Here is an 18,895-nt window from a genome sequence, read left to right as displayed (position 1 = left end):
CTTTAAGTAATTACTTACTGAGCAATCCTACACTGCAGTGTAAATGCATTATGGGATGACTCTCCTCCCTGCTGTACTACTGACTTAAAAATAGTAAAGAAAAAAAAAAAGCAGTACCAGCAGAGGAAACACCTGTCAGTTGTTTCCTGATTGCTTGATCAGGCTTCTGCATCTTTTTTTAACACATTAAAAGTTTTGGAGTGCACAAATCCAGGCACGGTGAAGTAGCAAGACTCCATAGGAACAGCTACTACTGTGCTGCCATTCTTGGCCTACTTTGGCTGGGGTTTAAGGAGCCAGTTGTACCATCCTGTAGGTCTCCTATCTATATTATATGAGGTAGGTACTTCACCAGCCGTGATGGATTTCGATTGCTCTCCCTGCCCAATGTAACACAATTTCAAGCTTAAATTTTTAAGAAAGAGGAGTGAAAATGCCAGTTGAACTACCTCCCTGCCCCAGTACAAAGCAAGGCTGTGGGAGCCTGGAGCTCAGCCCTGCAGTTCGCGTTGTGAGGACTGAGTACTTCGTGCCTGCTCGCTTCTGCTACAGCCTGGGGGGGACGGAAGGACGGGGAAGGAGAGACGGATTCACCGCTATCGCCGCAGCTCACGGAGGTCCCGAGCGCAGCAGTATTGCCGCCGCCAGCCGGGCCGCGCCCAGAGCCCTCCCGGCCGGCTTCCCGCGGCCGAGCGCTGTGCCCGGCCGTTGCCGTCGGGCCGCTCCCCGAAATCGCGCGGCCGGACCGGGAACCGACGGCGCGGCGCCGAGAAATGCGCGGGTTGCCATGGCGACGGCGCTCATTAAGTGCATACATTCCCAACCTGCCCAATTACCGCCCCCTCCCCCCGCACACTCTCACTCACGCACACGCCCGGCGCGGGGCTCCGCAGCTCCGGGCCGCGCGGGCGCCGCGGAACGCGGCCCAACCCGCATCTGCGCAACGCGCTCCCTGCGGCGCGAGCACCGCCCTGAGCGGGCCGCGGGGCGCCCCGTGCGGGTCGGCAGCGCCGTGCCGGTAAGCAGCGCCGTGCGGGTCAGCGGGGCGGCGGAGGGCACCGCCAAGCCCGGGCCTGCGGCGGCGCTACCCGGCACTCGGGCCGGGCGCTGCGGCCCGCGCGGGTTTTTTTTAATTTATTTTCTTTCTTTCTTTCTCCTCGAAGGGCAGCGGGCGGCGCGCCGTGACGACGGGCGGTGGGGCGGGAGGAGGGCGCGGGTTCGGAGGCCGGCGGGCAGCGCCTTCCCGCGGCGCTCCGCTCCGCGCCGCCCCCTGCAGACGGGGCGGCCCCGGCGCACCCCGCGGGGAGGGGAAACTCCGCCATTTTCGCGCTGCGAAAAAAAAAGCCGTGCCCCGGGGAGAGCGGGGGGTGCGGGCGGGCGGCCCCCAGCCCAGGGCCCTCGCTCTGAACCGCGGAGGAGCGCGGGGGGAGAGTTTGCCCCGCATCGCCGCACGCCCATGCCGCGGCACGAACTGCTATTCCAAACAATGGGGGGCGTATCTTACCAAAAAAAAAAAAGTAGGTGTGGGTGCGTATTTCTCCGGCAGGAGGGCAGAAGGTCTCATCGCTGCCCCGCACCGCCGCACCCCGGCCGGCTCTCCTTCCCGCAGAGCTGCGCGGGGCTCCGCCGGGGCAGAGACGCGAGGAGTGCCTCGCTTGCGCGTCGGGTCGCGATGCCGCACGTTCGTTTGGACATCTGCAGGCAGCGCGTTTATGTCAGCTGGAAAGAGCCGCAGGAGTACCAAAAAATCTTTGTTTCTTTGTCAGAGGTCTGAAACTTATCCTCTCATCCTTTATCAGAACAGAAAGCAGTGGCTAGTTTTTGCCATTCACAGAACTGTGTTCAGCCAGCCTCTCAAAATGCATTATGTTATTTGCTGTCACTTGAGCTTGCAGTAATTTAACTTTCATTCCAAACGCTGCTGTGATTTGAAACATAGCACAGATAAACTGCTTTTCACCTTGAAGACACATATTTGGCTCATTTAAATGAGTATCAAATCCGCCAAAAATGCTCCATCTCCAACTTCTGGCACCAGCTTTCCTTTTGATTCCATACATGCCGTGATTTCATCTCACAGATCATAAAATCTTGGGAGCGTTTCCTGTCCCCCAGCCATCTTCCTTCGGAAGGGCAAATGATGTCCCCACAATTAGCATCCATACTTCTAAGGGACTCCTGGAACTGTTCATGAGTCAGTCCCTCAGACTTAATGAAATTCACAGCATTGATGACGATTTGCACGATGTTATCCATGTTTAAGGCTCTTTTGCACATACATTCCCATGATGTTTGGTGATAACCATCAGATGTGAGTTGCTGGCAGCACTGGTATTGTCTTCTATTCATTTTACAAGTCCCCCTTTCACCAGCCATCGCTGGGCACCATCAGCAGTTGTGCCACATACGTTTACACGAGTTTAGGAAAACGAAATGACATGTTCTCATGTCATTTTTACTGCTTCATACAAATGGAGAGATTTAGTTGTGTCTCAGTGGCACCAAAGCAGTGATGTGATATTTGTTGTCAATACTTCTAAGAAAAATGGCAGGCAGAGCCATATCTGTAGCATCAGAACTTTCATCTGTTGCCAAGGAGTAAAACTTGAAGAGAGCAGCTTTACTCTCCAAATTTATTTCTCTGGATTTTCCTGTTTCTTCGGTTTACCAAACACTGCTCAAGGAACGCCCTGTCAATGGGTTTGATGTTCTGTGCTATCAGATATGCTCCCGCATGACGAGTGTTTATAGAAGTATGAGCTGTAACTCAACAACGAACACTGAGATGACACTTCTCAGTTCCACTCTTTCGTCTCAACAAAACATTCCTTGATAGGCATCAGGTTTGGCAGCATGGTTTTGCATATCATGTATTTTTGAATTTGTCACGGATTTATTTCTAGATCTGAGTCTGTGACAAAGGGCACAAACGCAGAAGACAAAAGAGAGTTAAAAAAAACCTACTCTACCTATTAACAGTGCGCTCGGCCCTGTGACTAATGAGGCCACGCAGGTCGCGGCCCGTGAGCTCCGGGAGCGGGGGAGGGGGGAAAGGGAGCCTAGCAGATGGGTCTAACAAAAAAAAACAACGGCAACGATCTGAGGAGGAACGGTAATTTACTAAATCTAACAGCATCAAGCCAAACGAGAGAGACAAGAGTGTCCACAATATGACACAGTAGCCGAGCAGTCCCACTCCAGCACACTGCAGGGGAAGCACGTGTTTTTTTCTTCGCGGCAAACCTAGAGAGCCAGCGGCTGCCGTCCTGCCAGCAGCTCCGCCTTGCTTCCTCCGCCCGTCGGGTCCTCCGGAATGCCGCTCCTCCCCTCCCATCGGTATCTCTGATAAAGCAGATTTTATTCGCAATTGCGATGGCGGGCCTCCTGCAAGTAGGAGAGCACACAGAAGACAGTCACCTCTTTTTTTCCCTATTTCCTAACGCTTAGCTCCTTCTCCCCTGGTTCCTCTTTGGCTGAGTACTTTAAGTTCACAGTCTTCTCGATGTTTCACTAAACATGCAAACACTGGACAAACATAAATTTTTGCTGCATAAGCATAAATCTGTAGTTAATTAATTAACTTATTCCACACCTGATCATTATTTTGCTGGATATCTGCTTGTCCTTCTTTCTACAGAGATAAGCTTGAGAGAAAGACAGGGGAGTATCTTGGTGTCTGCCTTCACACCCCAGCCTTCTCACGGAGTGAGACAGTCTGGCCTTGTGAAGAGGCCCTAGCTTCTTTGATGTTTGCTAAATCTGTCTTTCTTTTGCTGGGAGTTTTTTATCCTAACAGAACAACCCTACAATATGTTTTCTAATCCCTAACACACTATACTTGCATTGTTTGGAACATTTAACAACTATTACAGTTTTGCAAGAAGAATTAATCACATAATTCAGTAATTATGTTTCTAAAACATGCTGCTAACATATACAGTATTTTACTTCTTAGCTCAACTATTTCTAAGGATAAGTTACAGAATACAAATGCATTATGTTCTACTTCTTCAAACCAATTGCTCTTTTTAATATCAAATTCAGAAACAACATTCCATTCTCACACATCCGAGGACCCAAAATGCCCAAAAAGGCAGTCCGTGCAACCAGAGCATGAACTCTTTAACTCCCATTGTTTTACATGACATTCTGGTATGGATTACCCACAACAAAAATTACAAAACCACGACAGAATTGTAACCTTTGATTGTAACCAGATGCAATTTCCTTGCTAATGAAGTGTCGTGCCCTATTAATTGTCTTGACAAAAAATAGCTCATCTGTCCATTTTTCTGGGAACACTCCTCTTTCATCCACAGTTTTTCTCTCCTGTCTTGTTCCCAGTTGAGAGGACACTTGGTAGGTTGAAGAAATATTAGCATTGATGCACCTGCTCAACACCTATGTGATCTAGGATAATTTTTATTTAATTAGTTTGAAGATAAAAGGTGGTATTTCAAAATGTTTGTGGACCATATTTCAATTATCTTTGGATGCATCTCCCTGCTTGTAAGTAGTAGAGAATAGCAGGCTGGGATGTTGTGGGCAATGCTCAGAGCAGGAGTTGGCTGGCAAGGTCTCTGCTCATCCCAGGATGGCATGTGAGATCACCAGTGACTTTGTGTTTTCCCTGTGTGTGCCTGTGAGCCATGACTCCAGAACCACAGGCCCAAGAGCTGGTCTCAGTGACAGTGATGCTCCTGGAGATGACCAGTGGGAGAGAAGTTCCAAGTGTTCCTGCTTTGTTTGCTGTGTCTGAACCGTGCCATTCCCTCTCCCATTTCTGTATTTAGAATCATAGAATTGTTTGAATAAGAAGGGGTCCCTTAAAAGCCATCTGGTTCAACTCCTCTGCAGTGAACAGGGACACCTACAGCTCCATCAGATGCTCAAAGCCCCGTCCAGCCTGACTGTGAGAGTCTCCAAGTACGGGACATCCACCACTTCTCTGGGTAACCTGTCCCAGTGTCTCACCACCCTTACTGTAAAAATCTTCCTTATATCCAATCTAAATATCCTCTCTTTTAGCTTGAAATCATTTGCCCTTGTCCTATCACAAAAGAGCTTGCTGAAGAGTCTGTCCTCCATCGTTCTTTGACAGTCCTGGCTAGCTGGGGATGTCCCAGTGGACTGGAGACTGGCACATGTGACATCCGTCTACCAAAAGGGTTGGAAAGATGATCCTGATAGCTACAGACCTATCAGTCTCACCTCAGTGCTGGGGAAGGTTATGGAATGGATAATCTCGGGAGCCATCATGGACCAGTTAAAGGTCAACTAGGGGATCAGGCCCAGGCAGCATGGGTTTACAAATGGTAGATCCTGTTTGACAAACCTTGTCATTCTATGACAAGGTGACCCGCTTAATGGATGAGGATAAGGCTGTTGATGTGGTCAACCTGGACTTCAGTAAAGCCTTTGACTGTCCCCCACAGCATCCCTGTGGAGACTGCCCATGGTTTGGATGGCCGTACGTTCTTCTGGGTGAAACCGGCTGGATGGCCGGGCCCAAAGACCGGCTGCCAAACCCAGTTGGCAGCCGGTCATGAATGGTGTCCCCCAGGGCTCAGTGCTGGGGCCACTTCTATTTAACATCTTTATTAATGATCTTGATTTGATGATGGCATTGAGTGCACCCTCAGTAAGTCTGCAGACAACACCAAGCTGGGAGGGAGTGTTGATATGCCTGAGTTAGGCACTACAGAGGGACCTGGACCAGATCGATGGGCAAAGGCAAACTGTACGAGTTTCAATAGAGCCAAGTGTCGGGTGCCTAATGGAAAGAGACCTTGGTGTACTGTTGTACAGTTGTCTGGATATGAATCAGCAGTGTGCCCAGGTGGCCAAGAAGGCCAGTGGTATCCTGGCTTGAATCAAGAATGGTTTGGTGAGCAGGACTACGGAAGTCATCCTGCCCCTGTACTCAGCACTGGTGAGGCCTCACCTCGAGTGCCGTGTTCAGTTTTGGGCAACTCCATACAGAAAGGACATGGAGGTGCTGGAGCAGGTGCAAAGAAGGGCAGCAAGGCTGGGGAAGGGCTTGGAGAATATGATCTATGAGGAGAGACTGAAGGAACTGGGGCTGTTTAGTCTGGGGAAGAAGAGGCTGAGGGGAGACCTGACTGGTCACTTCAAATACCTGAAAGGTGATTACAGTGAGAGCGGGGGGTTGGTCTCTTCTCACAGGTGACAGGACGAGGGGAAATGGCCTCACATTGCACCAGGGAGGTTTAGGCTGGATATCAGGAAAAACTTCTTTACAGAAAGGGTTGTTAAGCACTGGAATAGGCTGCCCAGGGAGGTGGTTGAGTCACCATCCCTGGATGTGCTTAAAGACCGTTTGGATGTGGTGCTCAGGGACATGATTTAGCAGAGGGTTGTTAGAGTTAGGTTAGTATGGTTAGGTCATGGTTGGACTTGAAGATCTTTAAGGTCTTTTCCAACCTGAGCGATTCTATGATTCTGTGAAGCTGCAGCACCATCCTCCTGCTCCCCAGTCTCAGCCTCCTCACAGGGACCCTTCTTCACTCACGCCAGGGGAAGAAGGAAGCACAACAAGATATGGACAGAATCCAAAATCTCTCTCATGCCACTATCTGCAAATGCAGACAGTTGCACACTGGAATGTCATGCAACTGCCACCCCCAGGGTGGACATGTCATGGTTGGACTTGAAGATCTCTAAGGTCTTTTCCAACCTGAGCAATTCTATGACTCTATGATTCTTTTTTATAGTCCTCCTTTAGATACTGCATGCTGCTCTCAGCTCTCCCTGCAGCCTTCCCTTCACTATGCTGCACAGCCCCAGCTCTCTCAGCCTGTCCTCACAGGAGTGGTGTTCCATCCCCTGGATGGTTTTTTGTGGCCCTCCTCTGAGCACGCTCCAACAGCTCCATGTCTCTGCTGTGCTGCAGACTTCACATCTGGACACAGTACTCCAGGAAGGGTCTCACAGTGCAGAAATAGCAGGATCCTGCTGGCCATACTTTCAGGGCACAGTTGCCTTTTTGGGTTTTGCGGGCACGTTGCTGGCTCATGCCCAGCTGCCACCCACCAGTACCCTGAGGTCATTTTGGCAGGGCTGCTCTCAATCCTTTCATTCCCCAGCTTGTATCGATAGCGGGGGCTGCCGTGACCTAGGTGCCAGACCTTGCACTTGGCTTTGTTGAACTGCTTGAGCTTGTCTAGGTCTCTTTGGATGGCAATATTCACAGCATCTGTCCAGTAACTTGAAATGTGCAATACATAAAACAGCCTCTCATCACACTGAAGGACATTTCATCCTGTTTTGTGATGTTAACAGCCACAGCACAGAGAAGGGCAATAGAGGCAGCCTCAGTCCACTCCAAACTTCACCCTGTGCTGGAGCAAAAACTTGAAGGGTTTTGAGGCTCTTTATCTACCTCCAAAGGATTTATTATTATTATTGTAGCTTTAAAGCAGCAATCAGATTTGGAAGGGAAGAAGTATAGTGTGTTTGCCTTTAGCACTGGGCCACCTGCTAAGCGTGCTTCTGTATCAGTATGGAGCAAATACTATTACAGTGCCATTAGTCTCATAAAACATCTGCTCTGGGCAATGCCAGATGACAGAGAAGGATCCAAGGAAGCAGCTCCCAGACCACTGTGTCTCCAAAATGCTGTTTTTCCACATGTAGTTTTCATGTGATCCAAAGTATTGCTTTTTCTTAATGGCTCTGTTTTGTTACTGGAGGTAGTTAATAATACATATCTCAGGTTAGAATCTCTCTAGTGGTTCGAAGTCTCTCTTGTACTTCAGAGAGTCTGGAACTGGACCCACCACTCCAGGTATGGCTCAGCAGTGCTGAGCGCAGGGGAAGTATCACCTGCTGACACACTCCTCATGCAGCCCAGGATGCCATCAGCCTTCTTTGTGGCAAGGGCATGATGCTGACTCTTGGTCAACTTGGTGTCCATCAGGTCCTTTCCTGTAAAGCTGTTTTCCAGACAAGTGGTCCTCAGCATGGATTAGCACAGAACTGAAAGATGTTTTACTCCCTTAGAAGCCACAAAACCAATAAGCACATGATATTGTTTTAGATATAGCTATTTAAAATCAATTATGTGATGAAAAGATACACATTTTGACTGCACTGTGCTTTGTGAAGTGCTGATTGTTGGGGCTAACAGTGTCTCTGAGCTGAGAGCTGCTTTTCTCTATGCTCCGTGATGGGCCATTCCAGAGTGTAACCCTCCTCTTTGCAAAAAGATCATCCCTTGGCTTTGCTGTGGGCTTATGAGAGTTAAAGTGTGGGGTTGCAGTAGAGTTGGAGCCTCTTCTGCACAGCAACAATAGAAATGGCAGTTTTCTTAGTCTTGGTGCCGTGGTGTCCAAAGCCTAACATTTTTTGTTTGATGAGTTAGAAACTTCAGAAGGAGCAGAAACAGAGAATACTAGTTGCCTTATAATGTGTGTTTTGTGGCCAGTTTCCTGTGTGTGTGCGCGCGTGCTGTGGTCAGCTTTCCTCAGTAAATTCAGCTCATTCTCTGTGCTGACACCTTCCCCTGTGAGGTGAGGGCAATCCAGGGGCCTTGTTCTCTATGTAGATTCTTTGTCTCCCAGACATGAAGGTTTTACTACTAGAGACCATTATTATGGAGACATCTATTTTGCTGTCAAAACTGGTTGAAATACACTGGCAGGGTCTGTTTGCAGACAGATGGCTGTATACCCATACATTTAGAACATGATTGCAAAAACTGCTGTACTGGAGGAAAGCGGGCCAAGAAAGAAAGTGTTTCTGGATGAAAGTTTTCTTGAGGGTTGATATATTATTCTTTTCAGCTTGCCTATTGTGGTGGCCTCTGTGGAGACCACAAATCAGCCATACATGCATGGCTGGAGTGTCCTAGAATGGCATTTCTCCTTTCTGAGTTTTTTGTTAGACTGAGCAGGAGCATGAGGTACTTTTTCTGTTCCTCAACAGAAGGTAAGAGAGAGGAATAAGTGTGCAGAGTTTTCAGGGAGCAGTACACAGTACGGGTGAGGCACAGCACAATGGCTCATCACCAGCCCACTGCTTCTCATCCAGTCCCTGAGCAACAGCAGCCCACCTGGCCACTTGCCCCATATTTATTGTTCTGCCTGATGTCATGTGGTATGGGATATCCCTTCGGTCAGTTTTGATCAGCTGTTCTAGTTGTGCCCCCTCCCACCTGTTTATGCACGCCTGGCCTTCTCATTGGGCAGGGGCAGCTCAATTGGCAGATCCCCAAGTGTTGACTAGCCAGGTGGTTTAGTCAATGTACCCTATTGTCTGAATGTCTCAGCACTCTTTGCTTGCAGTGTAGTGTTTAACAGTCCATTAGATTTTACTGGAGGCTGGTGTGTGACAGGGGGTGTGATGTACCCACTTTATGCATGCTCTTTGGCCCAGGCATTTATGAGGTTGCTTTGGAAATGAGTCCTGCTGTGTGGTTCAGTTCTTTCTTGGGTGCTGTGTTGCCAGAAGACTTGCTTTCAAAGGCCCAGGATAGTTTTTCAGGCATTGGCATTAGGGCATGGAAAAGATTTCCTGTTGTCCAGTGGTTACTTCCACCATTGTAAGCACGTGATACTTGTCTTGGTGGGTTTGTGGTAGTGTGTCAGCCTCCATTCTCAATTAGACTTCCCCACTGGCCATATGGGACTACTGAAGTTTAAAGAGTGACTGAGTCTCATTGATTACTCATTGTATCTCCAGTCAGCTAATGGATGGGAATGGGGGAGTGTTGATTGGTGCAATACTGTTGCCAGTGGATTGTTGTGCAGCAATCATTACCTGCTGTTTTTCAACCATCAGCCACCCCAGAACAGAAGGATGATTCGAGAGGCTGGACGAAGTAGATAGGTGTTTGATCTCTATGCGCAGGGCAGCTATACCAAAAGCCCACTGTTAGACTTTCAGGTCCTTAAAGGATCCACGGAGCCTCTGGGCCAGTCACAATGGAGTGCTTTTGCCAATCCTTCACAGTCAAGCTCGCTTTGGCATCTAGTGCAGTTAGCTCTTGGGATCTTCTCATCACTCCGGAAATACGGTTCGGTTCTGTCCCTTTATAGTTTGATGGTATTACAGTATACTGTGTACCAGTGTCTACTCAATCCTTACATTCCTGTGTCTGATGTGCCAGACCACTGAAACCACATAGTTCGGTAAATCCCTTTCCTCTGTCTGGCCAGGGGAAGGGTCCCTCAAGTTCCTCTTGATCATATTTGAAAAATCGTGGCTGTCAGGTGAAGTCCCTGCTAATTGGAAAAAGGGAAACATCACTCTCATTTACAAGAAAGAGAGTAAGGAAGAGCCGGGGAACTGAACTACCGGCTGGTGAACCTCATGTCTGTGCCTGTGAAGGTGACAGAGCAGATCGTCCTGGAAGAGATGTTTAGGCAAATGAGGGATGAGGAGGTGATCCGAGACAGCCAGCACTGCTACACCAAGCACAGATTGTGCCTGATCAATCTAGTGGCTTCTACGGTGGAGTGATGGCATCGGTGGACAAAGGAGGGGCAGCTGATATTGTCTACCTGGACTTGTGCAAGGCCTTTGACATGGTCCTGACCACGTCCTTATATCTAGTGAGGTTCAACAAGGCCAAGTGTAAAGAGTTGCACTTGGGTCAAGGCAACCCCAGATATGAGTACAGACTGGGACAAGAACTCATTGAGAGCAGCCCTGTGGAGAAGGACTTGGGGTCCTGGTTGATGAAAAGCTGGACGTGAGCCAGCATTGTGCAGTCGCAGGCCGGAAGGCCAACTGTGTTTTGGGCTGCACTGACAGAGAGGGGCAGTAGAAGGGAGGGGATTGTTCTTCTCTGCTCTGTCTTCATGAGGTCCCATCTGCAGTACTGTGCCCAGGCCTGGGGCCCCCAGCACAGGAAAGATGTGAAGGTGGAATTATTGGAGCTGTTCTAGAGGAAGGCCATGAAGATGATCAGTGGGCTGGAGCACCTCTTTTATGAAGATAGGTTGAGGGAGCTGGGCTTGTTTAGCCTGAAGAAAAGAAGGCTGAGAGGAGATCTCATTGCAGTCTTCCAGTACTTGAAGGGAATTTACAAGCAGGGGTGGACTAAATTTTTACATGGTCTGATAGTGACAGGACTGGCTTTAAATTAAAAAAGGGGAGATGTAGATTAGATATCTGGGGAAATGCTTTACTCAGAGGGTGATGAGGTGCTGGAACGTGTTACCCTGGGAAGTTGTGGATGCCCCATCTCAGGAGGTATTCAAGGCCAGGCTGGGTGGGATCCTGGGCAGCTTGATCTGGTGGTTGGCAGGGGGTTAGAATGAGATGATCATTAAGGTCCCCTCCAACCTAAGACATTTTATGGTTCTAGTTGGAGTAGCCATTATTTAATTACATGTAATAATGTACCCAATGTAAATAAATGTAAATCAGAAGTCCCTTCATTAAGATCAGAAGTATGATTAGCCCTTCATTCTGTCTGGGGAGCTGCCCAACAGAAACTGGAGCAGTTGTTTTCCTCTTCTGGCTTTTGTGTTATTCTTGTAACTCACACACCTGCCCTGCTAGCTTCAAAGTAGATTTTCTCTTCCCCCTTCCTCATGTTTTCCACATGATCATGCAGATGAAACCACAGAGTGGCATTTGACATGTACCCACTGTATCCTCTGTCGTGAGCAAAGAAACTTTTCCTCCTAGTAGCTGAGATACTAGACTGTACAGGTGGGAAGGAGCAACTCTTTGCTGGACCCCTTGGGCAGTTTCCTCACAGCCAAGATGCAGGCCCATTGGGAAGGGAGAGATTTTCTTTGTGTTACCAGAGCTGGATGACCACTATGTGCACCACTGGTTCCTCTCCATCTTTCCAGTGTGCTGGCATATGATGATTGATCCATACAAATTTCTGTTCCACTGACTGCATACACGGGCTTCATCTGGATCTTTGGTTACCTGCTTGTTATCCAGGTGACCACAGATCTCTTCCAGCACAGCTAATGTGCACAGCAGACCAGATGGAGGTGCTAGATACCTTTTTTTCATGGCAGTCCACTTGCATAGGTGACATACATCATCTTTGAAGGAGTTTGATGCCCAACAGGAATCACCTCCGGAGGCTGAGGGCTCATGGGCTTTTTCCAAGTCCTATTCCTTAGAGAGGGATTCCAGCTGCATGGCTTCCCTGCATGGCTAATAGCCCTGTTATCCTCACGTCGGAGTAATCAGGAGACAACATTCTTGCCTGGATGATGGCTGAAATCCTTTTGTGTATCTCACATCTCACTCAGGAATAGGGATTGGGTAGTTTCTGACTCATTTGAGTTCTGTCTCTTCCTCCTCCTGTTCTTGTGGTGGCCCTGCTGCAGGGGAGACTGCCTCTTCCAGTTCTTCCTCTTGCTACCTGCTAGGAGAAGCTGCTCCTTTCCCTGCTAAGTCAGCTGACTTCTGCTTCAGTTGTTTTCTCTTGATACAGCAGTGACTGATACTGTGGAGGTCAGGCTCTCTGGTTCAGCCACCATCCCTGTAGTGAAGTTGTGTTAGCCACAGTGTCTGCCAGCAGAGGTGGATTAGCTGCAGGGCTTGAAGTAGCTGCGGTGTCTGTGATGGAAGTTGGATTAGTGTTGAGTATGGCTCAGTAGGCATAGGCCAAGCCCCAAAACGTTTGTCCAGGTTTTATCTGGGACAGAGTTAACTTTCTTCAGAGTGTCTGATATGATGCTATGTTTTGGGTTTAGGAGAAAAGAACAGTGTTGATAACACAGCAGTATTTTAGTTATTGCTGAGTAGTGCTGTACGGAGCTAAGGAAGTTTCAGCAGTTTGTACTGTCCTGCCAGCAAGGAGCTGGGGGACACAGAGGGAGCTGAAAGGGGACAGAACCAGGACAGCTGACCTAAACTTGCCAAAGGGATGATCCATACCATACGTATCATGCTGGAAATTGGGGTGTTGGCCATTGGGGTGGAATTGGGGTGAGGGGCTACTGCTTCCTGGGGACTACCTTGGCATTGGTCAGTGGGTGGTGACTAATTGCTTGTAAATACATATAAGGACTGCTTTCTTTTATGATACGGGCAGAAAATGTCAGGGGCAGATGTTGGTGGGATGGCAGAAGTTGAACCTTCCCACCATCCCGTTCCATTTTGTTGCGATATGACAGACGGCAGCAGAGGGGCAGACTGACAGCATGGCATCTGATGTGCAAAAGTGTGGCACTCCTTCTGGAATAGAAGTGTAGCCATTGACATTCATCAGCATTTGCTGAATGTTTATGAATACCAAACAGTGGATGCTGGCATAGTGAAGCAGTGGGTGGTGAGTTTCAGCAGTGGCAACAGTGGCAGTGGGGCACCTCTGCTGGTGCAGATTTATAGGAGCACAGCATGCAGGCTCTTGTTCATTGCTGGCAAAAATGTGTAGTTAAGGGTGTTAAATGTATAGTTAAGGGTGTTGAAAAGAAATATTTTGTAGCTGAGAATGTGTTCTGTCAAAAAGTGCTATTTGTACCTGTTGTAGTTTCCTTGAAAATAAATAGGAGGCATTGCTTTTGTAGCACTCCTTGTATATATGTATTATTATTGTCATTACTATTATTTCTCTCTTCTATTTTAGTAAATAGTTTTTATCTCAGCTTACGAGTTCTATTTTTTTTCTTTCTGATTTTCTCCCCTTCCCCTCTGGCAGTGTGGTGCTGAGCTTGCTGTTGGGTTAAACCACAACAGTGTTGCAGTGATTTGTGCGATGCAGACATTTTTACAGTTTTTCAATATTTTGCACTTGTTCAGATATGAAGTTCCAAAGCACTGGCACTGTCCAGTGACCGAAATGCCTGTCCATATGATCTCACACACCCTTCCACTGTAACTAGCCTGCTTCAGGGCAGGTCTCTCCACGAACAGGTTGCCCAAGGAGGCTGTGGATGCACCATCCCTGGAGGCATTCAAGGCCAGGCTGGATGTGGCTCTGGGCAGCCTGGTCTGCTGGTTGGTGACCCTGCACATAGCAGGGGGTTGGAACTAGATGAGCATTGTGGTCCTTTTCAACCCAGGCCATTCTGTGATTCTGTGATGATTCTATGATTCTGTGATATTCTAAAGTAGTTCTTTAACCTTAGATAGAACCTGAAACACACTGTGGAGACATTGCAATAATTTGCTTGTTTGACCATTTCAAAGATATTCAAAATTCTTAAGCACTGTTGTAACTAGCCTGGAGGAGAAGAGGAAGGTGGAGGAGAATGGAGAGATGTCCTCTGCAGATTCACTCCCTGTGGAGAAAAGGTAGAAAATGTACTTGGTCATAGTTTTGCGAAATAACTCCTGAAATACGAGGATGCCAGCATTGCTGAGTATAAGTACCAGAATAGGCTCTTGGTCACTGTAACATAAGCAGATGTTATATACAAACTGAGGAAGTCAAAACCGAACTTAAGCCAGCTCTCAGAGATAGAGGCAGGTAGAAAGCGGTTACATAGAAAACCTTGTGAGCAAATAAATCAATGTTAAGAGCAAAGAAATCTGTGTTGTAATTGGCAACTGTTAAATGAATATGGTACTTACAGCAAATTACAAACATATTTTTTCGAACACTCAGGTAGATCTGTTGTTATTGCAATCTGTGGGGCTTCATGTTGGGTGCCAAAGGAGCTGTTGTTGTAGTTTAACCCAGTGGACATCTCAGCACCACAGAGCCTATGGCCCACTTTCCCCACAGTGAGAGGGATGTGAGAAACTTGCTCACGATCAAAAATTTCTAATCAAGCAGAGATCTCAGTGAAGAGCAGTTTATTCATTATTGCAATAATGGGCACACACCCCCTACTGATAAGGGAGAAATTGCATGACTAGTCAGTGAAATCCATCCTGTTATGTACCCTGGGTCCAACACAGGTAAAGCCTCTCCTAGCACTCATTGGTTGGGGGTCTAAGGCTCACAACCTTCCAATGCTGTTGCTACCCTACATTTCCATACAATGTCTTTTTCCAACCCATTGTTTTTAGGTATGTTCTGTACTTTTTATGGAGACAGGAGGACAATAGTCTCAAGAATTAGCACACTAGTTCTGTCCTGTACCAGACTCTCCCCAACCCTAGTGCCTGTGCCAGTTCTACCTGTGTCGGAATGCCCCAGTCTCAACTTTACTCTGTACAGGAGCTTTCTTTGTGAAAGGCAACTTATCCTATGCTACATACAGAAATAGTGCAAATTTCCACTGCAAAAACATGATCTACCTCTCACAGGGAAGAGATTCAACGAAGAAAAAAGTAAAACTCTTGAATAAAGACGTAATAATAAGAAGGAAAAAGGAGGAAAAGTAATAATAATAATAATAAAAAAAGGCTAAAAGAAAAGAATACACAAAAGGAATGATGCACAGTGCAGTTGCTCATCATGCACTGACCAATGCCAAGCCAGCAGCAGCCCCCCCCAACAAACTCACCCCAATTTTCAGCACGATGCTGGTGATACTGATCTCTTTGGCAACCTTAGGTCAGATGTCTGGTTCCGTCCCCTCACAGCTCCTTCTGACTCCCCTCCAGCTCCTTGCTGCTAAGGCAGCAGGAAAAGCTGAAATGTCCTTGAGTGTTGCTAGTGAACAAATAAAACATTGGTATGCTATCAGTGTTGTTCTCATCCTACATCCAAATCACAGCACCAAACCAGCTACTATAAAGAAAATAAACCATGAGCCAAAACCAGGACACCATAAAGAAAATATATGTGGATCACTCCAAAAGCAATGCCTCCTGTTTATTTCAGCAGAAACTGCAACAGATATAAAGAGCACAATAACACTATTTAATTGAACAAATTCTCAGCTACAAAGCACTATTTTTCAATATAGTCACTACCATTAGCTATGTATTTTTGCCAGTGATGAACAGGAACCTGCATTCTGCGCTCATAGAAGTCTGCACCAGTGGAGGTGACCCAATGCGGCTGTTGCCACTGCTGAAATGAATATTAGACTGATGTGTCACAGCTGTGGGCCTCCTCTGCCTGACATCTGACAGAGGTCCTACTCAGAAAGAAGAGCTGTCCAAAGGGCTGTGTGCCAGTGCCTTTGCTCCTGCTGCAACAGTGATGCTAGGTCTTCATAGCTGCAGCTGTGCTGCTATTTATTCTCTTTTCTCCCTTTTTGTTTCTTCGAATGTTCCCCATCTGAGGTATTTCACAGCAGGTTGAGCTTTTTGGGGCTTTTCTGTCAGTGTTTTGAAAGGTGTGAGTTGCAAACGCTGTCTCCAACCCTATTTTTCACTCCTTTGGAGGTGAGGAAGGAACTCATCAGCCTGTCTGTTGTTTAGTGCCAACTCTTCTTCCACTAGTGAGGCTCCTGGACATTATGGGACAGTGAACCAGAGCAGTGCTGTGTTATTTGTGCAGGCAGTATCTCAGAAATACTGTATTAAAAGTTTAATCATAGTTAATGTGAGCAGTGTTGGTGGTAGATTGCTGTCTAATACTATGGAAGCCCATGAGGAATGGTGGAGATCTCTGTGAGCTGCTGGATTTCAGCTATGGCAGTGGTGTGTTTATAAATCCACACCGACAGTGTTCTCATTAGACATTTGGCCTTGAAGTAGCTTTTGGCCTGGCCTGTGGTGTCTGAAGAGGGAAGCAAGTACTGAGCCATCATGGACAGGTCCAGCTGAGAACTCAGATCACTAGGCAAGGCCTGAGACCATTCAGGAGATCCATCTGCAGGCTAAATTCTGTGGCTACCAGGAAAGCCTGAGGTCAAGCCAGGCTCCAGACCAGCAGGGGATGATCCGTCTCCTCTCCCCCCACCACATGCCTTGCCTGCTCCTTTAAATTTATGACTGGATGGATTGAACACCACTGATACTGTGAGAAATTCAGTTGCATGCACTGGATATTCCTCCTGATTAATTCTTGTTTGTGAAATTCTCTCTTATAGCCAGTTAAAAGAAAATCAAGAATCACTGCACAGTTGGAGAACTGAAAGGTGAATTTCAGAGACCTCTTTCTTCTCCAGTGTAGGGTTCACCAAGCCCCAGCCATGGTCTGCATCTGGATGGTATAGACCTCAGATCCAGGAGCAGCATTGCTTGTACTGAACCTGCTGCACTCATCCCTTCTTATGGTTGTGCCAGGTAAGATAAAAACCTGGGATCATATAACACGGGCTTTACTAGGTCATGTTATGACTTTCATGATCTTCTCTGTTGGGATAAATGGGCCTTTAATACATCTCAGAGAAATGCCTCCTGGAAGGTGGTGGAAAGGGAAGAACCATTTTCCGTGGTCTCTTTCTCACTCCTTTGTTGTGTTTATACTACCAACTTGATTTCTTTCTTGCTGGCTTCCAATGTCTCACTCTGTGCCCACGCAAGGTGATGGACAGCAGAGCAGAGATGGAGGTTGTGAGAACCATGAAAGGAAATGCTGCTGGGGAGGTCAGCGTTCATGTGGTCACCACTGAGAGCACTGTGCAGAGCACCCACCTGCCAACAACTGCCTTCATCTTACCAGGTATGTGGTCTGATTTTTGGATGGTCCTTTGTAGAGCCAGGAGGTGGGATATTCTATGATTCTATGGCTGTCCTGTTTAACTGAGCTTCCTCAGCTCTCTCACCACGCATTGATGTGTATCACACTTCTTGTACATGTATGATCCTCCCAAACCTTGGGAAGCAAGGTTGTGCTGCTGTTACTATCTTAGAAATTCTCTGTGGCAATCCCACATCACTTGGATGGTTTTTGGCTGATCAAAAGCTCTCAGCTTTTTAAATGAAGCCGTGATCTCTAGGGCCCTGTGCTAGTGCAGAGCAGTTTGCCTGGGTGCCCACTTTGCAGAGGGCTCCTGTTTTGCAGTTCTAGGGCTAATCTGGCCCAGCGTAGAAGCAAATGTCCTAATTGTTTTTCCTCCTGAACTTGGATCCTGCTGTGGAAAAGCCGCAGACTGTATAGTGCATTCATTAAGCAGTCCAGAAGCTTACTGGCACTCTGCTACAATATGGTGTTCTGATCATGGGAGCAGGCTGAAGTTAGGCTGAAGTAAGATCCCCCGAATGTGGATAGTGCCACCTCCTCACACTGGTATCTCTGGCTGCAGATCCTGTTGGGCCACACTGCCTGCACATGAGTGCTTTAGAACACCATACAGAGCCCTTGGCTGGAAGATTATGTCTGTTACTTTGTGCTACCGGAGGTTGCTGTGATTCCTTTAAGATTTGTTCGCATCAGCAAAACATTCTCTGTATGTCTCTGGTTGGTTGTTTCTTTTCTTCCACTCTCAAGCAAATGCCACTACCATCAACCTTCCTACAAGCACCTTAGAAATCCAGCGATTCCCCAGGGAGCCACCAAGAAACACGGGGGCTGAGAGGCCAGAGAAAGGGGTAGGAAGTGAACCCATCACAGCCACTGTCATCCCCCAGATCAGTGGGGTGCAGGCCTGCAACACAGTCCGTGTGCTGGAGTGGAAAGATGGGGTGGCTACTTTGCCTGGGAGTAACCTGCGGGTAAGTGTAACCACAGGCCATATTTGCCCTCCTCCCTTCTCCTGCTGCTCCTTCTCCTCCCCTTCTGCTGCTCCCTCCAACTGCTTGCCCTTTTAAGTGGCAGTCCTCAAGCCTATGCCAGCCTGGGGCCTCTGGAATATGATGCAGGGCCCTGGCAGTATGCATGGCACAGCCAGAGAATCCTTCAGCTGTTCCTGCTCTGTGAGGCTGGTCATTCCCCATCTCTGTGACTGCCCTGTACTGTGAGCTTAGGAAAGAAAGCATGTACATGCTGTGTTTGGGGCTGCAGTGTTTTGCCCTGCACAGGGAGACAGAGGAATGCTATTTTCTATGTGGGGCATTTTTCCTTTCCAAGCCATGCTGTGGAGTTGGCTCTCAACAGAGTCCTGCACTCACCATAAAAGCAGCAGCCTTGCACTCATCAGACAGCTTTTAAGTGTACTGAGGCTACTGA

At 47.8% G+C, this 18,895-nt stretch overlaps 1 protein-coding gene across 8 annotated transcripts in view; it reads left to right on the top strand.

The window, feature by feature from the left end:
* The first annotated feature begins 666 nt into the window (after window positions 1–666).
* L3MBTL1 (L3MBTL histone methyl-lysine binding protein 1) overlaps window positions 667–18,895 on the top strand; it is a 38,495-nt gene continuing 20,266 nt past the window's right edge. For 6 of the 8 annotated variants that reach the window (XM_090151906.1, XM_090151905.1, XM_090151904.1 and 3 more), the window contains exons 1-4: window positions 667–1,018; window positions 16,953–17,070; window positions 17,311–17,449; window positions 18,218–18,441. In XM_090151906.1, coding sequence (XP_090008032.1) covers window positions 17,314–17,449; window positions 18,218–18,441 — 360 coding nt within the window. In that variant the 5' untranslated portion in view covers window positions 667–1,018; window positions 16,953–17,070; window positions 17,311–17,313. Of the gene's footprint in view, window positions 1,019–16,874; window positions 17,071–17,310; window positions 17,450–18,217; window positions 18,442–18,895 lie in introns of all 8 variants that reach the window. The other 2 variants (XM_090151901.1, XM_090151900.1) reach the window with 2 other exon arrangements.

This window comes from Phasianus colchicus, chromosome 17, assembly GCF_987193195.1.
Source record: "Phasianus colchicus chromosome 17, bPhaCol1.hap1.1, whole genome shotgun sequence".
Taxonomy (NCBI): Eukaryota; Metazoa; Chordata; class Aves; order Galliformes; family Phasianidae; genus Phasianus; species Phasianus colchicus.
This window is presented reverse-complemented; position numbering and strand designations above follow the sequence as displayed.